At 38.8% G+C, this 25888-nt stretch overlaps 1 protein-coding gene across 8 annotated transcripts in view; it reads right to left on the bottom strand.

The window, feature by feature from the left end:
* LOC102206783 (ankyrin-2-like) overlaps nt 1–23751 on the bottom strand; it is an 80044-nt gene extending 56293 nt beyond the window's left edge. For 6 of the 8 annotated variants that reach the window (XM_005741195.1, XM_005741194.1, XM_005741198.1 and 3 more), the window contains exons 1-3: nt 23313–23750; nt 4856–4957; nt 5–103 (exon numbers count right to left, since the gene is read on the bottom strand). In XM_005741195.1, the coding sequence (XP_005741252.1) occupies nt 5–103; nt 4856–4957; nt 23313–23444 (333 nt within the window). In that variant the 5' untranslated portion in view covers nt 23445–23750. Of the gene's footprint in view, nt 1–4; nt 104–720; nt 1048–4855; nt 4958–23312 lie in introns of those variants that run through there. The other 2 variants (XM_005741200.1, XM_005741199.1) reach the window with 2 other exon arrangements.
* Nucleotides 23752–25888: the final 2137 nt, after the last annotated feature.

The raw sequence follows: 25888 nt of genomic DNA on the forward strand, positions 1-25888 counted from the left end.
GTACCTTGGTGGAAGAGTCAACAGATGCTCCTCTCTGTAGCAGTTCCTCCACCAATTCCTTGTGCCCCTCCTTAGCCGCCAGGTGTAACGCATTGAGACCATTCTAAACAGAAAACAAGAAAAGATTTCAAGAAAACACGTGAAGAAAAAATGAAACTGCGTGGTGCTCAGGGAATCATATTACAACCCCCTGTATCAAAGATAAGGCATACCAACATTACAGGACATAAAGCGATATCTACTGGAAATTGGCTCAATAACAATCTAATGGAATCATGTATACTCCTGCAAAAAAGGAAAACTATAGTACAAGTGTGAATTTTTGTAAAATTGGCAACAATAAAAAATCTTGATTAAGTTTATAGTCACTTATGAAGGTATAATCCAACTTGACATTGCATTATACTGTACATGATTTATGGCATTCATTTCATTCACAGTTGGAGAGACTGACATTTAAGAATGGAAACAGAAGAAAAACTATTTGGGTTAAAAAACTGGCTGATTTTTCACAGTTCAATTCGCTCATAACAAAGGCCTCACCTCAGATTTATCAACAGGAACTATAGCAGCACAAGAGGAGAGCAGACCTCAAATGTTGCACTCCAACAAGCCCTTACAACACAACTGATTTATCCCCACTCGAAAACTCACAGTACCTCTTCTGACGCTGACATTTACACACAGAAACAAACTCTAAACAAAACAAAAACCATTCACCTCGTCCTCCTTTTCTTCCATCCTGTGCTTTGGATCTTTGAAATGTTGCTCTTTTTTTATCTTTCAAAATGCCCGCTCCTTTGGGTAATTTGTGCCTTCATGAATCCTTTGCTCTGTTTTCTTTTGTCTTTGGTGATGGAACTCCAACCAGTCCTCCACCTCCTGCTTCCTCTATACTGGTTTAGAACAAGCTTTCTAGGTTTATATGCTCTGTCCTCTTCCTGCAGGCTAATTCAGATGAATGACAGCGAGGAAATGTGCCTCTAAGCTCTGGATGCTTTTTGGGCAGTGATATAAAAGAGGAGCTGTTGCTAACCCCTCTATCATTGCCTTTTCCCCTCCATAGCACATGTACATCATGCATATACATTCACACACAAATAGAAACACGCCCTCTCTTTCTTTCTCGCGAGTTGCTAAATGCCAAACAGCCAAAGAGGGTGTCATATTTCTGCACAGTCATAGAGGGAACCCAAACACACATCCAAACATAGATAATCACATTTAGAAGCAACTGAAAATGTCAGCCTTTAAAATAAAAAGGGGGGCATTCCTCAAAGGCCAAAGTATATCAGTGACTGTCTGGCTGAGTGATTTATAACATGACTTTAAAAAGAGTGAAAAATGACACATAGTTCGTATCACTATGGTACATCCATAAAACCTAAGAAGGCATAAATGCCTTCAGTTTGTGCAAACGGTTTCTAATGAGCTACGAGTAAAGCGGCACAAATGGCACTAGTCCAGTGTCTGTTATGTGTCTTAATCAAATCTGCAGAGATCCACCGATCGACAGTCTATGACACATTCTCAATCAGTTTCATGTATGTCAGATTATGAGTTGGTCACACTGCATCACGCTAAAATAGTCACACATGCTCTCACAGCACAGTCGCTTAAAGTGTGAAAGCTCCTCACGGTCTAATCAAGTCTAATCAAACACTTAAATCATCATCACGCAGGTCTGCAAGGTCTGCAACTGACTCATCATAGCAAGCACTCACTTTTGATAAGTAAAGACTTTAAATTTTAATATATGTTTTTGCTGATTTTTTTTAATTGTCATTATCACTTCCACAATGATCACACTGCATATCATGTTTGTCCGGTCGCATGGCCAAACCTTCTAATATCATCATCACTTCAGTATATTTTAAATCAGTATGCAATTAGTCCATCTGTGACTTTTTCCACTGAACTGGCAACGAATGAAAAGAGAAAAAAATAGTCTAGGCTATATCAGATGCTCTTTGCTGACATTTGAGAAGCAGAAAGTCCAGCCTCAGTTATACTTCAGTTCTGAAATGATAGACTCACTGACACGGCACAAAATAATCATACTTTCAGCCACATTTCAGCCATTATGTATTTCAGGAGAGACAAGAAAACCCTACAAAACACACACACAGTCACACAAACCGATCTAAATCTCCTTTCCCTCTGAGCTCAGTTGTTCCTAAAAGCTTCATTTAGCTAATGGACATCGTGATCCCTGGCACTTTGTTGCTTCCCCTAGCAGGAGACAAAATGTTGAGCTTCATCCAGCGCAGATTGTCATTCAAGCTGCTTTGACCGCTGACCTTTGTTATAAGCACACATGGTATAAACAACCATGCTTACTTGGTGCCGTTTTATTGTCTCAAATGTCACAGGGGAAAGATGTTGGAGGAAATAATGTAAATGTCATAAATGTCACAGTGGGATAGATTTTGGAGCAAATAATGTAAATGCATGCGGATTAAAGTAAAGAGTAATATTACTCACCAAGGATTAAAATTTTAAGTAGATTAGAAGGGAAATCTGGCCTTTAATTGTGAAGAGCGAAACAGTTCTTATACACACTCCTAACACGCAAATACAAGCACATAGGCATATTGTATTAAAATGCAGAATAAGCTGTAGTGACTCATTCTCTTTTGAAATCCTAAAACTCAAACACACCATGCTTAAAAACTGGAAGAACAAACATCATCTGTAAAAAACATTACAACTTTATTTATACATCTCATTCATAAAATCTGTGCAATGGAGAATCATAGTATGACAGTGGCTTTGGCAAGCTAGGAATATACCCCTCACTCTCTCTTCTACTAACGTGGGCAGCCTTCTGCCCTTGGCGCCAGTTTCTGGCCCTTGCCACTCTCTTCGTGCTTTCTAGGTTTTTACTCTTCAGTTATTAATGAATATAGCACCAAGGGCGATACTCAAAATATGTGCATGACTTAGTGTGTGACATTTGCAGCTTCTTGTGGTGTTTTGTGGATGGATAGACTTTTTAAAGAAACCATGAATAACATTAAACATGATAAAATACTAAGATACAGTTCCTGTATTTGATTGCATTGTGAACGGTAATCGGAAACGCATTAAAACAAGCAAAAGGAAATTGGGTCATTCAACTGCAATGTCACATTATCCGGCTCTTGTCAATAGACTACTAACTCTAATGACTCATTATCGGACATTATTTCAGGTAATGGCTTTGTGATAATGATGCTTTTCCGTGATTCGTTCAAGTCTTTGGAGAAAATTTGCATTTATGCACAGAATTATTGTGATTTTTTTTTTTTTTTTTTATCTTACTGCAGTAATCAAAAGCATTAATCCTGGGCTCATGCCATCACTTCCAGTACGGTCATGTCACTGCCTGTTGTGCTTCGACTTAACAAAATCATTCTAGAGACATCACTCATCAGCTGTCATACACATTCAGCAGAAATTAAGACCAGTGATGTGTGCTTTAACTTAACCATACTGTCAATGTCTTTCCTCTTAAAATTTGTGAGTAAAAAGGTAAAGACACAACAGACTTCCCTGCCTGTAACACAGCATATATCTGTAGGTGGAAAAAGTGTAGAAATGATCTGTGAATCTGTGAATGTATGATTATGTATTTAAGCACGTGCAATCAGAATTAGAGACAAATACACACGTGGGAAGATGCACACATTATTTTATATTATTTTACATTTGGCTATTGAAAACACTAAGAGAAAAAAAGTAATGCATTTATGTGCATGTTATAACTTTAATTTGGTTTACTTACACATCACTGGAATAAAATAAAGTCTATAGCTTATGTTCATATGTGCTGGGAGATATTTAACGTGCTTAGGTCCAAAATTACATTCACTGCACATTATACTGGCCTCTACACACACAATAATGAGGGAATAACTGGGATATGTATAAAAATGTCCCTTACATTTTTTGGTCACTTGACAAGGTCTCAAATTTGATCATCTGACCACCGAGAAATCCTATTAGGGCAAGGCTCTCCTGTTGCAGGACAGGAGGTGTGTGTGCCTATGTACATGTCTGTGTGTATGTGTATGTGAAGATTAGTGTGTGCACAGCTTTCTATATTCAGGCTTCCCTCTCGGGGCACAAAACAGAGCCCATGGTACCCATGATAACAAACAGCAGAGCTACGGGTTGGCTTTTTATAGCTGCAAACCAGCTATAACAGTCAAGCAATGACACAGTAAAAAATAACGATATGCACACACACACACAACACATACGCTCACGTAGCCTCACTCCTTTAGGCTGTCTTGTGACTTCTGTAAATCACATTGACGTAGACAGGAGAGAGGAGTAGGGGGAAATATTTTAACCTCTCCAATCCCTCCCCTTCGGCGGAATGTGGGACAGGGCGAGTATGGGGAGGGGACGAGAACAGCTGTCACGGAGACAGACCTTTTCAAAAGCTGCTGAGATTGGGGGGAAGAATGGGTGGGAGTAATTGTAGCTATGAGGGTAGCTGTGAGTATGTAAAGGGATATGGTTAAGGTACTCGCTGTGTGATGCCATCATGACACGGCAGGGCGAAGGTTAGCTTGAGCAGGTTTGACAGTAGCTTGCATTGAAGCACTAAACAGCAGATTTGAGATATTATTTCACACAACTGCTATATCAGTTCTGGAAAGTTGTAATAAATATTTAGATTTAAAAAAAAACTAAAAACTTAAAAAGTATTATTTCAAATTAAAAACACAAAGATGGAGTTTTGAAAAATATAACTCCATAAAACCTGAAAATTTGTCACAGTTTTTATTTTTATCGCCTCTCTTCAAATTAATGTAACTGCATACAAGAATTCAAACAAAATCCGATGTTGTTTAAGTTTTCTTACCTGGTTACATGTGCTGATGTCAACCCCGTTCTTCAGGAATTCAAGGACTTTGTCAATGTTTCCAGCTCTGGCAGCCCGGAGGAAACTGGTGTTACTGTCCGACTACAGAGATAAAACAGAAATTAGGGTAATATTAATAACAGGTAAATAAGCAAATGTTTCTAATTTATTTTGTTACTGTGTCATTCTGATAAAAGTGCCACATATATGCAATATTATAGTAACAACATTAAAGGCCACATTCCATTTATCAGACAAAACAGTATTTTTCTCACACACACACACACACACACACACACACACACACACACACACACACACACACACACACACACACACACACACACGATGGGTTTGTTCCTTAAAGCTCTTTTAATGTGAAAACATAAAATAAAGGGTCAATCATGTGTTTTTATATGGCTACATAGCTGCTTGTACAGTATCAGTGGCCTACTAGGCTACTCTAAATGTAACCATCACAAAGCAGCTGCGCACGCGTGCACACACACACATGCACACACACATGCACACACAGAGTCACGTTTCCACATTGCCAGAGGACATTATGTTTACTTACATTCATTTCATGGAGATTCTAACCTTGATCCCTACATCAGGTTGTCATACTAAATTTGCATTTTGATGTCGTGTTTTTTTTTTTGTTCAGGCTTAAGTTTATTTCTGTTTTATTTAGCCATTCCTGGTGTCTTTTTTTAGTTTTACTTGTGTCTTTACTATTTTTTCCTCCATTTTTGTCTGTCCTGCACTGATAAATATCACCTGCTTTAAACTGCCGCACTTGTTCCCAATCTGTTACTGTTTGATCTCAAGCCTTCCAGCATTTCTTGTTCTCCTGGTGTAAGACTTGTTTTCATTTTATTCAAAATGTGTTCATTTTTTGTTAGAATTGTTCGTTACTGCCTGATCAACAGTTAATGACAGACTGTCTTTATGTGCATGTACACAGCAAATTTAAGTTTTAAATGTAAATTGGGTTTTCCTCTTGCTCTTTAAAAAAAATGTTAGATGAATAGCACTCTTTACTGAGTTGGATTAAATATAAATCTTACCAAATAGTGTTATATTTTTAAGGCAGTATCAGAATTAAAAGAAAAATCTTATATTAATAAAACATCTAACATTTGTTTACTGCAGACAATCATAATCACTGCAGCTTAATGAACAGAAATTTAACAACCAATTTTAACAGCAAACAAAAAAACAAAACAAAGTCAAAGGAAGTGATGACTTTCTGACGATGGCCTGTCATTACCTCTGTAATGATTTTGGCCCAAAATAGAATTTTTCATTGCATGACATCTGATATTTGAATAATCAAAATATACCGATGTATCGCTTTATTTGCTGAATGTCACAGTATGTGAACATTAGTAGTGTCTTCATTATCTTGAGTGTCAACAAGTTTCTAACCTCTTTTTAGCAAGGTTAAAGTGTTAAAGTGTCAGTCAATCACCACTGGGCGTTAACTTGTAAGGTCATCAAACTTCGCAATACATGTCAACAATCATACCACACCCCCTATGTGGATTACCCTTCACGTGCAATGTCGCACAATCCCAAGCAAACCATCAGACATTAACATGTTTGTTTCTTCTTCTTTTTTTGCCTGTCCCGTTTGGTTCTTTTGCCATCAGAATTGTTGTCTAAAGGCAAAGAGAGATGCCCAATGGATTTACTTAACCAAATAGACCATCCCAGCCTTGCTGTATTGGTCTATTTGATTCACCTTTGCTTTTATTGTTTATTTTATTTTCATTTGCTGAACACGGGACAAACAAACATGTTTGTTTCTGACAAAAAAGGACATTAGCAGAAAAAGAAATTATAACAACCTAAGTCTGCTTTTTACATCTCTTACCAGTAAATCATCAACATTAGATCCAGTGTCAGCAGCCTTGTAGTAATCAGTATGTTGATTTGAGGCACAGTCAATCCCAACGGTCTTTGAAGCTTTATCTGATCCACATATCTTACATGTTGCTGCATTTCCCATGGTTACCATTCAGACAGGAAAAGAATTCACAGCTTTACCTGAATATTGTCGCCTTTCTTTACTCTCTTTGGCCACTTTGTCAAATTCTTGCAGTTTCTCACTTTGCATCTCTCAGTACACTCCTGATTACTGGCATCCTTTAATCCTACAGTCCAATAAATTTGTACATATCTTTGGTTCAAACATATTTAATAAATTACCAAATCTTGCTTCCTTTTCTAATTAATTCTGCTACATTTCCTTGTTGTTCCCTTTTATCACAGTGCAAGCTGAGGATCAGCCTCTAGCTCTGACTTAATGTACGATGTACTGTGGTCAAGGCCCAGTCCTGCCTACTCTTCCGCTGCCTCTCCTCTCTCGCAGTAAGATAACAACTGCAGCCATAAACATTTAACCCTTACTGTTTCTCCTGTCTTAGCTATTTTTACCATTCTAGACCTTCAGTTCCACAGACACAACCCACTGATGGGTGTGTGTGTGTTCATGGTAGGGTGCATAACAGCTGGGTTTCACTCAGAATGTAGACCACATGGCCTAAGGTGCTCTCAGGAACACCAAGGGTCAGGATTCTGAGACAAAATTAAAAAATAAACACAGCAATAAAAAGATTTAAATAAGAAATGCACTAATTGAGATTTCTTTGGCCAATTCCATGTTTTTTTGCAAGTCTGACATGGTAATACAGATTTTTGATGATTCTGATTCTCTTCTTTCTAAGAACTATAACTGTTCTTCAAAGCAAAATTAGCTGAAGCATAAATAGTTAACTGAAATGTCTGATATATTTTTCCTTACCAAATAAAAGCAACAGATTTATATAACGACAACAAAAAAACTTTCATCTTTTTTCAGCATGTTTATAACAGGCTTTCAGCCCTTCCTTCATTTTTACTCATCTCTATAATTGTCTACATAACTCCTTCGATCCTTTGCTCATACCGAGGCTGCTGGCTTGGATTGGCTCTGAGCTCTGGACAGCTTTAGCTTTAGTCCCTTTGCCTTGGTTACTTTCTTATAAATGTTCATGGTGGTGATTTAAGTGTTTGATTAGGTTTGCTGTTACAAAGGTTTTTCATGGTAGTGAACAGTGAGACTTTACCTCCAAAAGTTGACAGTACTGTTTATCCCCAACCTTATAAACAGTACTGTTTATAAGCTTGGGGAAACCTGCAGTCAGCTGAGACTGAAGAAGTCACTTGGATGAGTGACGAAACGTCCAGATGAACAGAATCAACTTTTGGAGATTTACTTACCTGGATGATTGAGAATGCATCAAGAAGTGAGTCTTTACAACACTAATGACATGTTAGTGTGTGGCTGTGAGTGTGTATGCAACTGTTTGGCTGTGCTGCTGTACATGTGTTGCTCATGCATAACGGGACATATGGGAGGCTGACCGAAACCACTGAAAAATGGACCAAGTCAGATCCGGTTAGTACAAGCAATCTAATTTCAACCTTACATAGAATTTTTCACTACACAGAACTCGTTTTGTGTGTGTGTGTATTCTTCAGTTTCCACTTTTTGAGTTTTTACTCGTCTGCCTGCCTGATTCAGCTGTTTGCCAAACTCCACATGCAGAGATTGGATTGATTGAGATCCAGCTGTAATCTCTGTATCCGTACAGGATTTGCACAGATTCGCCTGGAGTCAGTCATGTAATGAAGGACAACACAAGTATGCTTACACTGGATGAAAATCAAAACTCTACTTATTATCACGAATGTCTCATTAACAGCTGCTTTGTGTACACGAGGTCACTTATGAACATATGTGCACTAGTATTGCTAGGGGCTTTAGCTTTAGTCCCTTTGCCTTGGTTACTTTCTTATAAATGTTCATGGTGGTGATTTAAGTGTTTGATTAGGTTAACCTCATGGTTAACCTTGTTTTAACCATGAAGGTTAAAACAAAAACGGTGAAAATCTTTTTAAAAAATTATACTATTTATGGTAGACAGTGGTACAGTACTATTTCTTTGACTTTATCCGTTACCTAGTGCGATTTCAACCACCTCCACATCTGTGCAAATCCCACAGCCCCTTTTCATGTTGTCCTACAGTAACACCAAAGCGTACGATAAGGCCACCACAGAATGTGGTAATGAAATTGTCATGATACACACCACGTGTGACAGATTTTACCTGACGCTTTCGTTCAGCTCTTTCCCGCTGCCGTCTCCTCTTCTCCCTGGCTTTCTGCAAAGCTCTGTAGTCTGGGTGTTGCTCAAGCTCGCGAGCTTTCTTAAGATGGGCTGCAGCGTGGGCCATGACTTCACCCTTCTACTTTTCTGCGTGTTTTCCTTGGTGCTAAAGTTTATAAATTCTGCCTAAAGCAAACTAAACACCTTCACTTTTTATATTTGTCAAAAAAAATGCCATACTATATAAATTATAAAAAGTTATTAGGCCTTGTTTTGCATCAGCATTATGCTAATACTAAAAGAAAAAACAGAGAAATATTGACTAATTACTCCGAAATGACTGAAAAAAAGACTTTAAAGAAGCGTTAACCCAAATTCAGTGAAAAATAAAATATTTTTAAAAAACTGTTGCATATTCCTCTTTTTCCTTTCTTCAGTTTTCTTTTCTTCCACCTTGTACAGCAGTTAGATTTCAGTCCTCACACAAAAACACAGGCATACACACACCTACAGGTGCTCAAAAAAATGAATCCCTCCCCTCGTATGGTCCTATCAAACACGAACAAGAGGGATGATGACTGATAAGGGCTGATGAAAAATGAACATAAGAACCACTCACACTCTCATCCTCATCACATATTTCAACACACAAACAGGGAATTACCCATCCCAGATGTACATGAAAACCCTCCATGTGAACAGATGTGGCTACAAAAGGCTCTGAGTGTGTACGAGCGTGTCCTTGCATGAGTGTTAATGTGCATGTGAGCCAGAGTCACAGGAAATTTTTCATTGTGTAAGGGGTTTAAGGAGGCTGTGTGCTAACAGCCAGCTGACTGCTGCAGACACAGCTACTTCCTCTGCTGCTGTGAAAATGCTCTCCATCCTTAGCAAATGAGGTAAATGTGTAGTGAAGATTTAATAGGTCAGAAAGGACCATGAGATGGATTACAATGGTCGAAATACGGTAAATATTCTAGTCATGGTATGGTTAACCCCCAATTTACAAGTTCATAAATCTATAAAGTCTGTAAGGACTTTTTATTTTGTCGCAGTTTAAATGATATATGCGTTTATTTTATTTTATTACATACTACAGACTTTTCCAAATAAAAATGGAAAAGAATGACATACAAAGTGTTCAAATAAAAATGAGACAAGACCATGAAAAGAGTGAACTTGGGTACAGGCTGTCCTACTGTGAGCCAGCAGAGCAAATGGGACACACCACTCAGTCCAGAGGGGGACCAGTGAGCAGAGAACAGTGGCTTCCAACCACCAAGTTACAGGCTTCCCCCTAAACGGGAGAAAGTGGGTCAGTCTGAATCTTAACTGCATTGCACCCTCCATAGTGGTGGCTGATAGAATTGAAGTTGACAGCTCCTGCATGTGAGTGTGCGCGCCCACTCCAAGCAGACGGGTGTCAAGGTCTCTCTCTGTCAATGCCGCTAATGTTAGGAGTTTGAAATTTCAGCACAAGTGACAGGGACACAATCTCACACCTCTATTTCTGTTCACACATTCTGCCTGATCGGTTTCACTGACTCAGTCAGCTACAGCAGCATCAGCAGCATTTATTTCTTCTAGTAATCATGAATGGGACAGATTTGCTGAATCACTCCACAACTGCAATAATGTTGTTTTCCTTTTTTCTTTTTTTCTTTTTAACACTGGTGCACTGAACCTGACTGCTTCATTTAGTTCCATGACAATGCTGCCTTTAGAGAGACTGCACATTTCTGTTTCCTTTGCTGCTCTCTGCTGGTGATGAAGGGAATAAGAGAATCTATTTTTTTAAGGAAACAGCGTATGGATCTTAGAACCCAATCTGACCTAACAACAGTGTTTCTATTGGAAGAAAAAACAACTGGCAGTAAACACAAGTAAAAAGAACACTTGACATTTTTGCATCATTAATCCATTATACTAATATTCAAAACAAAATAATACTACTCTGATCTAGGTTTTTGGAACAAGGAACCTTGAACAGAAATTTAAGGCTCCTTGTTAATTTATTCACTTGAATAAAAATAATACAGCTGTAATAATTGTAATAAACTGAAATTGTAATGTACATTTTTTTCTGGTTTCTTTTCAAGCATAAACTTGTTTTTAACTGAAATTACAAGCACATGCTATTCACTAGGTCACCTATTCAAACCATTTATGGTCATAAAATTAAAACAGTTTATGGTTACAGATACTTTAGAATGTGGCTGGATATTATATTCTCAGTGCCTGATTATGAATTTATTGTTTGATTTTACGCTCAGTAAAAACATACTCTCAAAGCCTCAGATGAGATTTTCCTCAATCATTGTATCTTAAAAGAAAAGGTGGGCTGGTCTTCCTTAACAAGGGAATGAAACAGATGCAAAATGTTTATTTTTATTGTATTTTTCATAAATTTGCAATTACCTTTGTTTATTCGTAACAGGCGGGCATAGTACATAAAGTCTGAGTTTTCAGGAAATGGATTCAACCAAAATCTTTTTATTTCACGAGAGATAATTTCGCCATTAACTACATTAACTTTTACATAGCAATATAGTTGGTACTGTCCAGTCACAGGACATGCTAACAGGACATAAGAAGTCTCAAATGGAATGGAACTGCTGCACAATACAATTTTACTTTTTGGTTTGCTATTGTAATTTTAAATATATATGCATCGTTACTTGAAATGTATCACATACTGAAATACTTACTGGATGGGGGTTATTTACAACTAGTAGCATTTTGTTACAGTGAGCTATTGTAAAATTACTAACAAGTTCTGTTTGGATTGCCGAAGATGTGCAGTGTTTTGGAGGTGTACCTTCATTGGGTACACCTTCCCTTCCCTAAGTACACTAAAGCCAACTCTGTTTTACAAGTAAAAACCTTGGCGTTACCCGAGTTCTTGAATTTCACATTAAACAGACAAAAATCTATAATTATTGATCATCATGTTAGCTGATCCAGAAACAGTGTCCTCAGTAATAAGTTATAATGCTATCATTGCTTGTCTGCAAATGCACGTGTATATGAGGAAGTGTGTGTGTGTGTGGTGGCGGTTATCCATTTGAGATTCAGGTTACACTGATGGGCGATCTGAAAGAAGGATGACGTGAGCTCTCGTTTCTGTTGGTCCAGTGGACCTGGTACATGGGGGGGGGGTTAATGGTCTGCTTTCCTTTTTATAGATCCAAAGGCTTTTATTTGGCCCATTAGCATTCTTTGATAGACAGAGAGCACACACGCATGTTTCAAACTGTAAATGTGTGTGTGTTCGCAGAATTGTACAACTCCTTTGTCAAATGAACACACACTCATTTTTATATGAAAAGGGGGGTTATAAACAACCAAATTCACACTTTACATCTATGTTTCAATTTGTTCCTGTTTATTTTTCGACTTTTGTGCTTAATTTTCAAGCTGATTTTTTATTTAATAATGAATTTGACAGTTTTAAAAGGCAACAGGGCTTTAAAAAGATAGTTGCCTTCCATGGACTTCGATCTGTCCATCCATCCAATCTCTTCTGCTTATCCTTATCGTGGGGGGGCTCATGTTATGAAACACAAGCAAACATTAGGAGCAAGAGCAAAGGTATAAGCCATTATGTTTTTGATCACTTTCTTTAAATTGTGAGATAGGCCATTATCCTTGATGGAAGACGTGGCCTTCAAGTTGATAACGATTATTCTACCTGCTAATGGAGCTACAGTGCTGACTAGTAGAGTTCTCCCAGAGAAGAGTGTCTAACAGCATATAATGCATCTGAGATTTAATGGAGATATGATCTTTCTGTTTGAAAAAACTCATATAGACTTCTTAACGCGTTTAAATATTTCATAACCACAATTTTTATCTCCTCCCTGAAATTTGTAACAGCGATCGGGGATGGCTACCAGATTCTTTTTTTGCCAACCCCTTTGAACCTTTGTTAGCTTTGAATAACTTGACCATTTTCAGGCCCGGGACTAATATAAAGACTCATGATGTCAATAATCACTATATTGTATTTTCCAATATATTTAATTTAGTAAAATATCCTTAATTATCAGATGACATCATTCCATAAGAAAGATTGGAGAAAAAACTAAATTTAAGTTAAGGCTTTACCATGCTTTAAAAGATTATGTATAGCAGAGTTTCACTTCTTAACTGTCCAAAGACCAAAAATAGCCAATTTACAGCATCGACTGAGGCCGATGACCAGTCAGTCAGCCTCACTTATTTCAAATTACAAGCCGGTCTGTTTCATGCATGTACAACACGCACACAGAGATGTAGGCAAATCGTTGCATTCAAACCACATGATACTATGTGGTTAGCTTTAAGGCTTCTTATTGTGAGTGAAGACACGATGTTTGCCAAAATCACAGGGGGACCACCACAAATGTTCAGAACAAAAAAATCTAAAGAGACATTTAAATCACCTCCACCTAGCGAAACATGGAAACGTGGAATTTAAAGAAACTAACAAAGGCAAAGTGGCTAAAGCTATAGAGTTCAGAGCCAGTCACAAACAAGCAACCTTGGCATGAGCAAAGTCACTAATAGTTATTTTGTTTCATAAATCTGTTGCATCTGTGGGTGCACAGCAACTACACTTGAGTTCTAAATACTTCTTTCAATAGCAGAGCACTTTATTTTTACTTGTGAGAGAGGATCCTGTAAAACATACAGTTTGGGGGAAAATTTTTTGAGGGCAGTTTTTTTTTAAAAATGATCAAAATATGATTTTGCATTGAAGAGAAGTTGATTTTTTTTTTTTTGCTTTGATATGCTGACTTTCCACTTAAAAGGTTGATATTTCTATTTTTTATGTCTAATAGCTAAATTGTTAGCCTGTTTATGTTTGTGTAACAGAATTAATAAAATACATGGCTGAAGCAGTAATGGACTGCCTCAGAGACAGTGCTTAAATGCCATGTCTTTTTGAAAGCCTCTTTTAGTGCTTAAGAAAGGTCAGCACCATAAAATACACAGCACACATGCTTGCTCTCCATCACCGTCCCTGTTTTTTCCAAAACCAAATCATACAGAGTCAAATTTAATAGCGAGCAAACAAAGCAGGCAGTTAAGACTCCAGATCAGGCCACACCCAAACACACACTAAGAAATAAAACTCAGATGCTTGGTGGGAGGGGCTGAAATGAGATGAGATTGAATAGAAGGGCACATTGTAGACATGACATAACCTTGATACATTATTATATAAAGAGAAAGTCAAATGAAGAAAGAGGAAGTCAAAAGGACCACACCCTGTTGCAAATGAAGCACAAAATGGAAAAATCTCATTAGTCACTCAGCTCATTTACACGTAACATGACTTGCTCCATTTGTTTGTTAGTGTTGTGCAACCGCACTAAAGCCCCCAATACACACACCCTCACAGACAGGCAGCAACACTAAAGGCAAACAGCAGTGCTACATTAACTGATTGCTTAAGCTTTTATTTTTTGTTACACAATGCCACAACCTTCAACTTCTTTCTTTTCCCAAATAAATTATGAACACTTTAAGAAAAGCTAGATGGCCAGTAATGCAGTGTAAGCAACTGCTCACGTCAATAAATTCATTATTCACTTCCCGTAACTGATGCCAGGGTTTATGAAGTGTTATATGTAAAAGCCATCAGTACAATGCAATGCCTCCATCTACAACCAACATTCACTGCCTCCCTGTGATAGATGAGGGTTGGTAAGATCGCCGCTACAGTACCTTGCAAATGGCCAGTACCTGAATTTATAGCTTTCCCCTTTTCCCCTCTTTGAAGTTCTACCCAAGTCCCTTGGGAACACATGATGTCATCTTGCTTTTCATTTTAATTAAAAAGAGGCCTTGAGGCAAATGGAAAATAAATACTTGAAAGAGACTCCCATCCTATTATAGGATGTTATCAATGTTAAGTAGTACAATATACCAGTTATCACAACAAAAGTCTGTAGTTTTGTATACTAAATACTGAAGTATAAGTTCAAGCCATAGAGTCCCTAGCTATGTGTGGCTCCACAGCCTAGTGGTTCACACATTTACCTAACAAATGACATCACCTAACAAGATACCTGGTTTCAGCACCGTATTGCACAAAGTAACAATGCAACATCATATCAGCTGGGATAATGTTGGGGATAACCTGTGTAATTTTTTTACGTGATATAAAAGTATAAATGGTCTGGTTCTTATATACCGCTTTTCTACTCAGTCTGAGCATTCCAAGTGCTTTACAACTTGCCTCATTCACCCATAGAAAACACTTACGACGTAAGTGCTTTCTATCTAACATTCACACACATTTATTCTCCAATGAGAGCACCTCGGGGTTAGTATCCTGCTCAAGGATATTTGGCATGCAACCTGAAGCAGCCAGGAATTAAACCATCAACCCACTCCTGCGTTACAACCACAAGTGTCACAGCATGACATGTCATTGCTATAGTAACGCCTAGTACAAGCGTTACTTTAGATTCCCTAGTACACACAACAAAACAAGCCCGGACATCTCTGACAGTAAGAGTATGTGTCAGCTACTGGAACAACCCCCAACAAACTCTGGAAAAATATGCAAAACATTTGTTCCTAAAGGTGGAACTAAAGGTTCCACCTTTTGCTAAAGGTGCTAAACATGGAAATGACAAACATGTTTTGCCACTTAAGGCAGAATCACAGTCAAGAACAATGAGGAGATACTAGCAGCTGGTGATGTGCAACCCAAATATAATCGAATGGCCTCACCGGGAGTTGATGGAGTACTGACTAGTTGCACACCATATGACAGGACGCACAAACGGTGAAGGAAAATTCCTGATGCAGTTATAGAATAAAAAAGCACGGCTGGCTAAAAACCTTCCAACGAGAAAATATTTTTCTTTTTTATTATGTGACAATATTGTGCAGCTCCTGATAAATTACAAGGTTGGGTTAGTTTAGTTATTTTTGAAATCAAAGTGTTTAGCTTTTATTTTACCTGCTATTTAAAATTTCTCAGGTAACATTACATAGGCTTACATTTGAACTTACATTTAACATCTGCTGTGTCACTGGATATTATGCTGTATGATCTCTAATGCAGTATAATGCTTCTGCAGCTGGCACCTTGTTTCAGTAGGTTCACACTTCAAATTACGTGGTGTGTCATCAATGACAGCAGCTCACTGAAAAAGAAGGATGAAAAATGACCTTCACTAATTTAAATGCGGCTGCCTGCAATCATCAATAACACATCTTTCTGTATTGTGAGAAATATCATTGTCATGTCTTGATATGAGTCAAAACTGACTCAAAATTGGACACAATAAACATCCAAGCATCCACTTATTTTCTTAACTGCTTATCCAATTCACGGTCTCAGGGGTGGGTTGGGGGGGTTGAAGCCTATCCTAGCTGTTACAGGTCAAGGGGAAGGGCACACCCTTTACAGATTGCCTATCAATTGCAGGGCTTACACATAGAGAAAGACATGCATTCATGCTCACATTCACCCCTACAGCTAATATAGAATTGGAAAATTATCTGTATTGTAAATTTTCTGCACCTTTTCTTTAAAGTTCACTGATTTCTTCATATGCTAGAATAACAAAATGATGACAGAGTGCTGTGTCAGATGACAAAGGGTATTGAGGCAGAAACTGATTTCACCTCCAATCTGAATGTGTTATGAATAATGAAGCGTGTGACCTAAAATCCGCTGCAGCGCACAGTCATGCAGGAATGCTGAGTGATGCCGTGATGCCACCACACAGAGAAAAAGAACAATGCAGACAATTAGTAAGACAGACATAAAAAACAAAACTGTGAGATGGCGACAAAGAAAACAAAACAAATGGGGGAAGAATTCATTTTATTGTATCGCCACTTTTTTCAGCCGCTTTTTAGATCTATAACCATAACAGTTCAGAAAGGAAAATGTTAGACCTAAGTGACACATAATAAAAGCACAAATGTCAGATTTAACTCTAATGTAACTGCTGCATGAGTTAGAAGGTGGGTCACAGGTTGTGTCATCTTCCTCGGTTTGTGAAAAAAAGCAACATGCTGCTGTGCGTATGTGCACGTACATGCTTGTGCGTGTGAACATTCAGTTCGATCAGCAAACTATTCTCAGCAACACAGTCAAAAGCTTTGATGCGTTTCCTGTGAGAAAACCTTTGCTTACCCAACTTAAATTTGATGCAAGAGAAGTGGAGAGAAGGAGCATTAGGAAGGAGCTGACGGCTGGGGAGAGTGCACATTTACATAGATATGTCTGAGCTTCTGAGAAGTCCATTGATCACTAACCACACCCTGCTCTTGCCCCCGCCTTCTATTTCTCTCTAACGGGAATCAGCCTTATAAGGTCATTATAAATAATTAACTTCTAAATGCTTCTCACTGCCTTGGTCCAAAAACACCTGTCCTCTATGAAGCAGAGGACACATTTCAAGGGATACAATATTTACATAGTGTTGTTAGCTTTTCTTACACTCGGGCTGATATTCTCTCAAGTTTTCTCCTTATAATTTCATCTGTTTCAGTCTGCAACATTTCGCAAAAATGATGGTGAGGTATTACACATCAAGTGATGCTATCTCTCTCCTTGAAACATCTATAAGGAAAAAACATGCCAGGAAAAGATGGTGTAAGACGTAAATAGGGCACCCAAGCTAGCTGTGAGGTTGAGTCAGGGTGTTGTTTGTACCCCAGTATAGACATGCTCATGTGCTCTTTGGATTTTGGATCTTGGACAGGAATACCAATGGATTTCTCTACACAGTATCACCATTACCTAGTACTGAAACACAACACTCATGTGTATTGCTTGTACATTGCATCAGAGCTCACCAGCAATGTGGCTCATCTGTATTTGGAGAACATTTTTCTAATTACTTGCTCTTTGACAATAATTGACTAAAGCTAGGTGTCAGTATTTAAAAATAATTGGTACTAGTAAAATGTTTCAATTAACAATTAACCAGTTGGCAAAAATAAATTATTCAGAATATAGTAGTGAAAATTACAATAAGCATTCTGTATTCTATTGTTGTGTTGTGTTGGTCCAAAAGCTCCAAACTACAAAAACATAAATCATTTTCCTTGTATTATATCAACAAATTACAAGAAAAAAAGCAGCTTTACATTTTTTGTTAAAAAACAAAACACTTTACTAATTCTCAAAATCTCAAAATTAACATTTGACAGACTGAGTGACGAACTGGTTAATCCGAAAGATGATGCAGTAATGTGCCATTTTGCTGATGGTATAGTATATGAATAGTGAGACAGCTGTATCCTGCTGAATCATATCTACACAGAAATAATCTGGAAGCATTAAGCCCACATTATAAATTGTTAATGGCATTTGACAACCATCGGGTACTGGAGTTGTTGACCTGCAGTCATTTACAGGTTTTTGCATGAATTTATAATCAGGAATGTGCTGTTAAGCCTCTGGTAAATACTAATATACAGTATAATGCTTTACCTACATGTGCGTTTAGCAATTTGAATGAATATAGAGTATTTGACCCCAAACGTTTCCAGTGGTTATATGTGGGTGTACATTGATGTAGCTGTTCTGAAGTAATGTAATGAAGATCTTGGCTCCATTAGGACTCCCTTCCTGCAGAGTCCCATCATGAGACTCCCAGTGGAAAAAGACAGACAGATAGACAGGCAGGCAAAAACAGAAAGGCATAAAAGCAACAGACAGAGAGGCGGAAAAGAGAAAGCTGAAAATGTCAAAGGCTGCAGTGTAATCTGACCTCCTTCCACATCAGGACATGAGTGTAGGAACTAGTGGAGAGGAGTGCAGGGCAAAAACAGTGTGTGTGTGTGTGTGTGTGTGTGTGTGTGTGTGTGTGTGGGGGGGGGGGGGGGGGGGGGGGGGGGGGGGGGGGGGGGGGTATTTTGCTGGGAAATGAGAGATGGGTAGGGAAGGCAGCCAAAAAGACAAGGAGAAAACCAACCTAAAGAGTCAAACCCCTTTAAAGAGGAAAGAACGAGAAAGCAAGGCTCTCGAGGAGAAAAGACAACTGGCAACCAGAAAAGAAAGTGGAGAGGGAACGCAGCGCAAGAAAAGGTGTCAAAAGAAAGGAGCATGCAGCGACAGGGCTTGACACTTGAAATAGGACCTTCATATCAAGTCCTGAATAAGAAACAGGTCAAGCTGCCTAAACCCATCATCTTTGGATATAAAATGAAGGCATTACGCTTTTCTGGGTTTTATATCTGTATCTACATGGGGAGCAGCATTTTCCACCAAAGCAAAAAGGTTCAAATAGCTCCTTGACTTGTCTTAGACTGCAATGAACATAAAATCTAGTAGAATCAATCTCTGCTCCTAAGAATCTACTATTCGAGCCCAGGAAAGTAGTTTACATATTTTGACGCACTCCACATATCTTTCAGATAGAGGAGGGAGTACACTGCAGAAAGCAATCATTTAACAACAGCTCAGAGTAGCGTGCAAATGAACAGTGACATTGGTCCATTGCAGTGAGCGCAGAGACATGGACACAAAGCCATTTGGCTGGGAAAAAGCAATTTCTCTCCAGGACAATCACGAGAGAGACAGGAGTATTTTTAGACCTGAAAATAAGATCTTCACATCCCAGTCTCCCTTAGTCATGTTCTCCTTTTGTGTCAGAGCTCTTTTATTGTTTTAGTGAACTCCAGCTCAACGATAAGATTTAGATTATTCATAAGATTAAACATTAAAGTGCTGTAATATATTACATTTATTCATGTCAACTTGCTTTTTTAAAGTTTTGCGCATATTGTCTATCTGTGGTTTGGAAAGTACACTGGAGATGAAACAAAGTTTGTTTGCAGGATTAAAATCTTTGAAAGTTCGGTTTAGAAAAACACAAGAATTGTTCCTGCAGTCAATCCTGTTTCTTCTGACACCTTAAAGTCCTCCATAAACCAAGGTATCGTTATTAGAAAGACATTTTCTGATGTATTTAACAGATAAAATCAAGAGTATCCACTCAGCTAGATGCTTTTTCACACTTGCAAGACAACAAGACAAGACAAGTGTACTCTTTGTGCCAAAAGCCTATTAATTGGACAGTATCCCTTTGATGTGCCATAGTCTTTCTTGCAAGTTAAAGTGATGTATCCTAAGAGGCCAAAATGTGCTATTTTTTATACTCACGGTGAGTAAAATTATCACACGTATCACATGATTTGCTTTCACATAAGAACTCGCTCTGTACCTCTCCTTGCTGGGCCATGCACATTTAGGATACTTAATTTTCACTGTGCTCATTAAAGCCATTTCCAGCAACAGCAGATATAAAAAGGCTTTGATAAAACCAGTGTGCCCTAACAAAATGGCAGACAAAGAAAGTAGAAGCTTGCTGGTGAAGAGAGTCCAACATAAAGCAAGAACAAGACTCAGGAGTTGGATGGGACCAAAGCAGGGGGTGAAGAAAGTGAATATCAGAGTCATTCATAACGATACACAGAAACCTTAATCCACTTCCAATCCAAGTTTTCAAAGATTTGTAATATCTTTTTGTGTTTTGGGCATACTGACTATATAAAGTATTTTGATTTTGCACCACTGTTTGCTCAGCTGTGGTGCAATATGCACCCAGTGCACTCTACTGAACAATTCGTTACTCATCATTGCCTCAGGCATCTTTTCCTACATTTTTCTCTGTAAAAAAAAAAAAAAGTAATATACAGTCATGTGAAAAACTGTTTTAACAGGACTCCATGCAGTCCTGTTATGATTCACTAGCTTGTGGAACCACCTTAAGGAGCAAAAAGTTAAAGTAATCTTTTAGCAGTATATTGTTGTGAAAGATCTCCACTCTTCTTTGCTTTGCTGAGGCTTGCAAGCTCTTCTTTATACAGCGCTCTCTCACCACATCATTTCCATCAGGTGGAGGTTTGTACTTTGGCCCATTGCAACACCTTGATTCATTTATTTTTTTGTAGATTTGATCCTCAGAGACCTGTGAAAACTTGTTTTTCAAATGATTGTACGTACACAGTGCTAATCAAATTTATTAGACCACCTAAAACTGTAAAAATTCATATTTTAGCATTAAAAATATATGAGTTAAAGGGCTTGCACATACTGGTGTATTAATGATTACATGTATGTGAAATTAGTTTTAGTCATTACCAGTTCCAATGATTTAGTGCAACTGTGGTGTAAAATGTAAAGTGGGTGATGGTCTAATAAATTTGTTAAGCACTATATATTGGAAATCAATAGGTCAGTGTCATACAGCCTCAAGCTGTAAGGTGTGGCTTATTGTACCAGTTTAGCCTCTAAACAAGCTTTGAGTGTCACAGCCTGTTTAGAGGCCTAAACGTGAATCCAGTTTGTTATCTGAAAATTAAGAAATCTATTTTCTGCTTTCATTGTGGAGCACATCAACATAAGTATGCAAATTGCATTTTTTTTTAAACTAACTATAGTAAACCTGTAGACGATGTGATTAGTTGACCACGAACAAGCAAGCACACGGATAAGCAGTGCGGCGTTTGATATTTCAGTGCCATTTAATTATAAAAAAACAAAACCTCCGGGTAAATTCAAGTGTCTGAGCTCAAAGGCCCCACCCCAAAAGAAGGGTCTAAGTGTGTGTCTGTGTGTGCAAGTGTACATGTAGCACCACAGTCCATTACTGAAATCACATTAGCCTCAGAGAGTGCACTGAGACAGGAAACAACCCTCTGCCATCTCCTGACTCACTTCCACCGAGCAGCCAAACACACATTGCATGATCAGGCCTAGATGGTAACGCTTTACATCCATTTTCTTGTTCATACTGAAAATTTATGAAAATTGACTTTTGGATATAGATAAAGGGACTCTATATATTACTAGCATGTGTACTCATAAAAGTAAATCTAGAACTTAGTGATAAATAAACAGTACTGTTAGTCTGTAAGTCTTGAGCCATCCCCTCATTTCTTAATATTTTGTTTTCAAGGAGCCATACTTTCATGTAATTTTTAAAGTGGTCCTGGGCAATAGTTCTGCAGGCTTCCTGGAGGTTTTTCAGTGTTTTTCTTGGATATTGGCTTCTTTTTCCATACAGTCCAGTCCTTATACCTGACCATTTTCAGACAAATGTTTAAAAGGAATTTTTTTTTTGTATTAAGCCATTTAACAAAAACACTGAACTATAAAGCACTCAAACATAAGCAAAGTGCCTTACTATAACATGTTCTATTTCTTTACCTGAATCTACAAAAAATACCAATGACCAAACAATTTGACACATAAAATCCACCATGCAATACCATCTGCACAGCATCTGATTGGAAATGACTTCATTTTCCAGCATGACAAGGATCCCAAACACACTGACATACAGTATTTTACTGTATGCCAGTGTGTACACCTGAGTAGAATAACATATAATGGAAGAGAATCAATCCTGGATTGGCCTCCCCAGGGCCCAGACCTCAATTATTGAAATAGTGCGGATCTTGACAGAGAACAGAGCAAAAAGCAGCCAACGTCTAAAAACGAAGATTTGAATGTCCTTCATGAAGCCTGGAAAACTATTCCTGAAGACTACTTAGAAATGATCAGAAAGCTGCCTAAGAGAGTTCAGGCTTTATGGAAGAATAAAGGTGCCCATGCCAAAATTGACATTCGAGCTCACTACCTCTGTCTGTTTGCATGTTTCAATAAATCGCTGAGCTTACTGTATTTCCCATCTTTTTAGTGAAATGTAAAGAAATGAGTGGAGACTTTTGCACAGCACTCTATGTGAGGTTGTTGCAGATATCACATACAGTGTATGCGTGTCATTTCAAGAGCTTGAGAGTCTCAGACACAAATCTATGGACCTACAAATATTTGGGGAAAAAAAATCACATCTGAAGTTCAAACTAATCAAGCAAATATTCAGAACTATAAACAACTTGCAGTGTGTCATGATATGGCCGATCCAGACAGTAAACTTTCAGTGGTAAATGATAACAAGTAAACATTCTTCACTGAAGCCCCTCAGCCAGAGCAGACCTGGTGGTGTTTATTTTGACGGCCATAACAACTGGCACAGTTGGCCTGTTTGGGTATTATCACACAATGCTGAAGCACGTCCCTCTACGTCGCTCATCAAAACAGACGGTTGAGGAGCTTTTCTATTATTAACAGCTAATTTAAACACAGTTTATGCAGCATCATAGGAAAATCTGTCTTCTCGGCAGCGCCGATGAAAGCACGGCAACGCCTATGACCGCTCTGCCTAGGCGCACAGCATCATCAGCAGCATCAGCATCAGCGCTTTGGACTGCTCGTTACACGGCTGACTGGGCCAGCTAGTGCAGAGAGCAGGCTGCGGACAGACACCCACCTGGCGTATACGGTTTTGGTGCAGCGGTGGTGGATTTCCATCCTCGAGGGACGTGCTGCTCGAAGAGGCCGTCTTTAAGTCACGGTTGGAGCCGCCGCCCCTGGAGTGACTTTCTTCGGGGCTACTTGACATTCCGTCTCGGGCTTGCTGCTTCTGCTGGAGGAGACACGGGGGTCCTTTACCCGACCCACAGTGGATTTCTGTGCACGCCTCAGCATCCACGGCGCCCGGCAGAGCCCGGGATCATTATGCGTCGTCAGAGAAAGTCTTTGATCAAGCTCGACAGAAGCTAATACAGCGATTCTTCCAGATGGTAAACCAAAACGAGCGCTCCCTCCTCTCAGGGATGCTCCCGGTGTGCTGCTATGGCCTGCGCGCGTGTTTGTGTGTATGGAAACGTGAACGCGCTTCAGATGCGCTTCCCCGAACCTCCGCAGGACCAGTGTTGCCTTCGTGGACAACCGGAAACCTCGACAGTAGACCACCCTGAATGCGACCAGAAGTAGCCTCAGAGCACCTTTTAAAGGGGCGCACTGTGCGCAGACATTTTTTTTAACACATCGCATCACTTAAAGCATACATTGTCACCATATAGTGCTTTACTGCATAGTAAAGCACTAATTCAAAACAAAACATTTACAATGAGACAATTCCCAGTGGCACTTGAATACACCGACGCCCTGTGCAGCAGTTTGCTTCAGAGATCAAAGTTCCCAGTATGGAGCATGTTGTCCCATGGTTGAATAAAAACTGTGAGATTACTTACACACTCATGTGAAATTAGACACTTTGGGTTGGGTTTAACTAATCTAATCTCCTTCTTCGTGTTCTTACGCCCCCGCCATGGCCTGGCCTTCTTCACTAGATGACAAATTTAATATAGGCTGACAGGGCAAAAATCAATAACAATGTCTTGGAGACATTTTAAAAAACAGACAGCATCTTGGGCAGAGGAGGGCCAAGTACGGGAAGAGATGTAAGAAATCATGTTAGCAAAATGTCATCGTTTGAGATGCAGTCTTCAGAGCCAGTAGGGCATAGAATAATATGCCCTAGGCCAAATCTATGAGTTTACAAAAAAGACAGAGGTAATTTTTTTTCTTTAAAACATGCGTGAAACAATTACTAGATAAGAACACCTTTTAGATGTGACTTAACCCTTTGTCAGAAATCAGCTCTAAAGAATGCAACAAATGGTTTAGGAGGGAATGAAATGCATGTGAGAAATGCCCTGGGCTCCATCTGCCCAGGTCAGATGTCAGGTCAGCTCCACCCACTAATTACCTGGGGGATATGATACAGGCAACAAGGACAACAAGGGTGGCCGTCATACTGCAGTATTATTGTGTCTGTGCCTAACACACCCCCCCCACCCCCACCCAGCTCAGAATACTAATAAAATACTAGTATTATCAATGAGGAATAGAAAATAAATCAAATCAATTTTATTTATATAGCACTTTTAAAAAACAACAACTGTTGGCCAAAGTACTGTACAATAGAATAATCAGATAAATAAGATAAGAAAAATAATAAGAATAAAATAATGACAGACTCATACAGAATAATAATTTTTTTAAAAAGCCAAAGAGTAAAAATGGGTCTTTAAACACATTTTAAAAGTATCTAGTGTTGGAGAGGTCCTGATATGTTTATTCCACAGTTTCGGGGTAGTCACAGCAAAAGCCCGATCTCCTCTGTGTTGTAATCTAGACCTAGGGACAGCTAGAAGCATTTGGTCCACGGACCTCAAAGATCTCGCTGGAGTGTACCAATTTAAAAGATCAGAAAGATATATAGGAGCTAGTCCATGCAATGTTTTAAAATTGTCAAGATTTTAAAATTAATTTGAAAACTTACTGGCAGCCAGTGTAGCGAGGTAAGTATATAGGGGATATGTGCTCTCACTTCCGCTTGCCAGTCAGAAGCCTTGCCACAGCATTTTGAACCAGCTGTAGTTGGCCAATAGATGACGAAGTAACACCAGAGTAGAGGCTGTTGCAGAAGTCAAGGCGAGATGAAATAAAGGCATGGGATGCTTTCTCAAAGTATCTGAAGCAGAGAAATGGCTTCACCTTTGCAAGTATGAAGCGCCTTGAGGCGACTTATGTTGTGATTTGGCGCTATATAAATAAAATTGAATTGAATTGAATTGAATTGAAGTACGCAGAGTTGAAAGAAGCTGGTCTTGATCACATTATTTATCTGTTTATCGAATGTTAAATTACTATCAGAAATTTAGTTATTTACAAACAAATAACTGCAAAGTGGGGTGTGCGTAATTATTCAGCCCCCTTTGGTCTGAGTGCAGTCAGTTGCCCATAGACATTGCCTGATGAGTGCTAATGACTAAATAGAGTGCACGTGTGTAATCTAATGTCAGTACAAATACAGCTGCTCTGTGACGGCCTCAGAGGTTGTCTAAGAGAATATTGGGAGCAACAACACCATGAAGTCCAACGAACACACCAGACAGGTCAGGGATAAAGTTATTGAGAAATGTAAAGCAGGCTTAGGCTACAAAAAGATTTCCCAAGCCTTGAACATCCCACGGAGCACTGTTCAAGCAGTCATTC

Source organism: Pundamilia nyererei, unplaced genomic scaffold (genome assembly GCF_000239375.1).
Source record: "Pundamilia nyererei isolate P.nyererei 1_Seehausen unplaced genomic scaffold, PunNye1.0 scaffold00107, whole genome shotgun sequence".
Lineage (NCBI taxonomy): Eukaryota > Metazoa > Chordata > Actinopteri > Cichliformes > Cichlidae > Pundamilia > Pundamilia nyererei.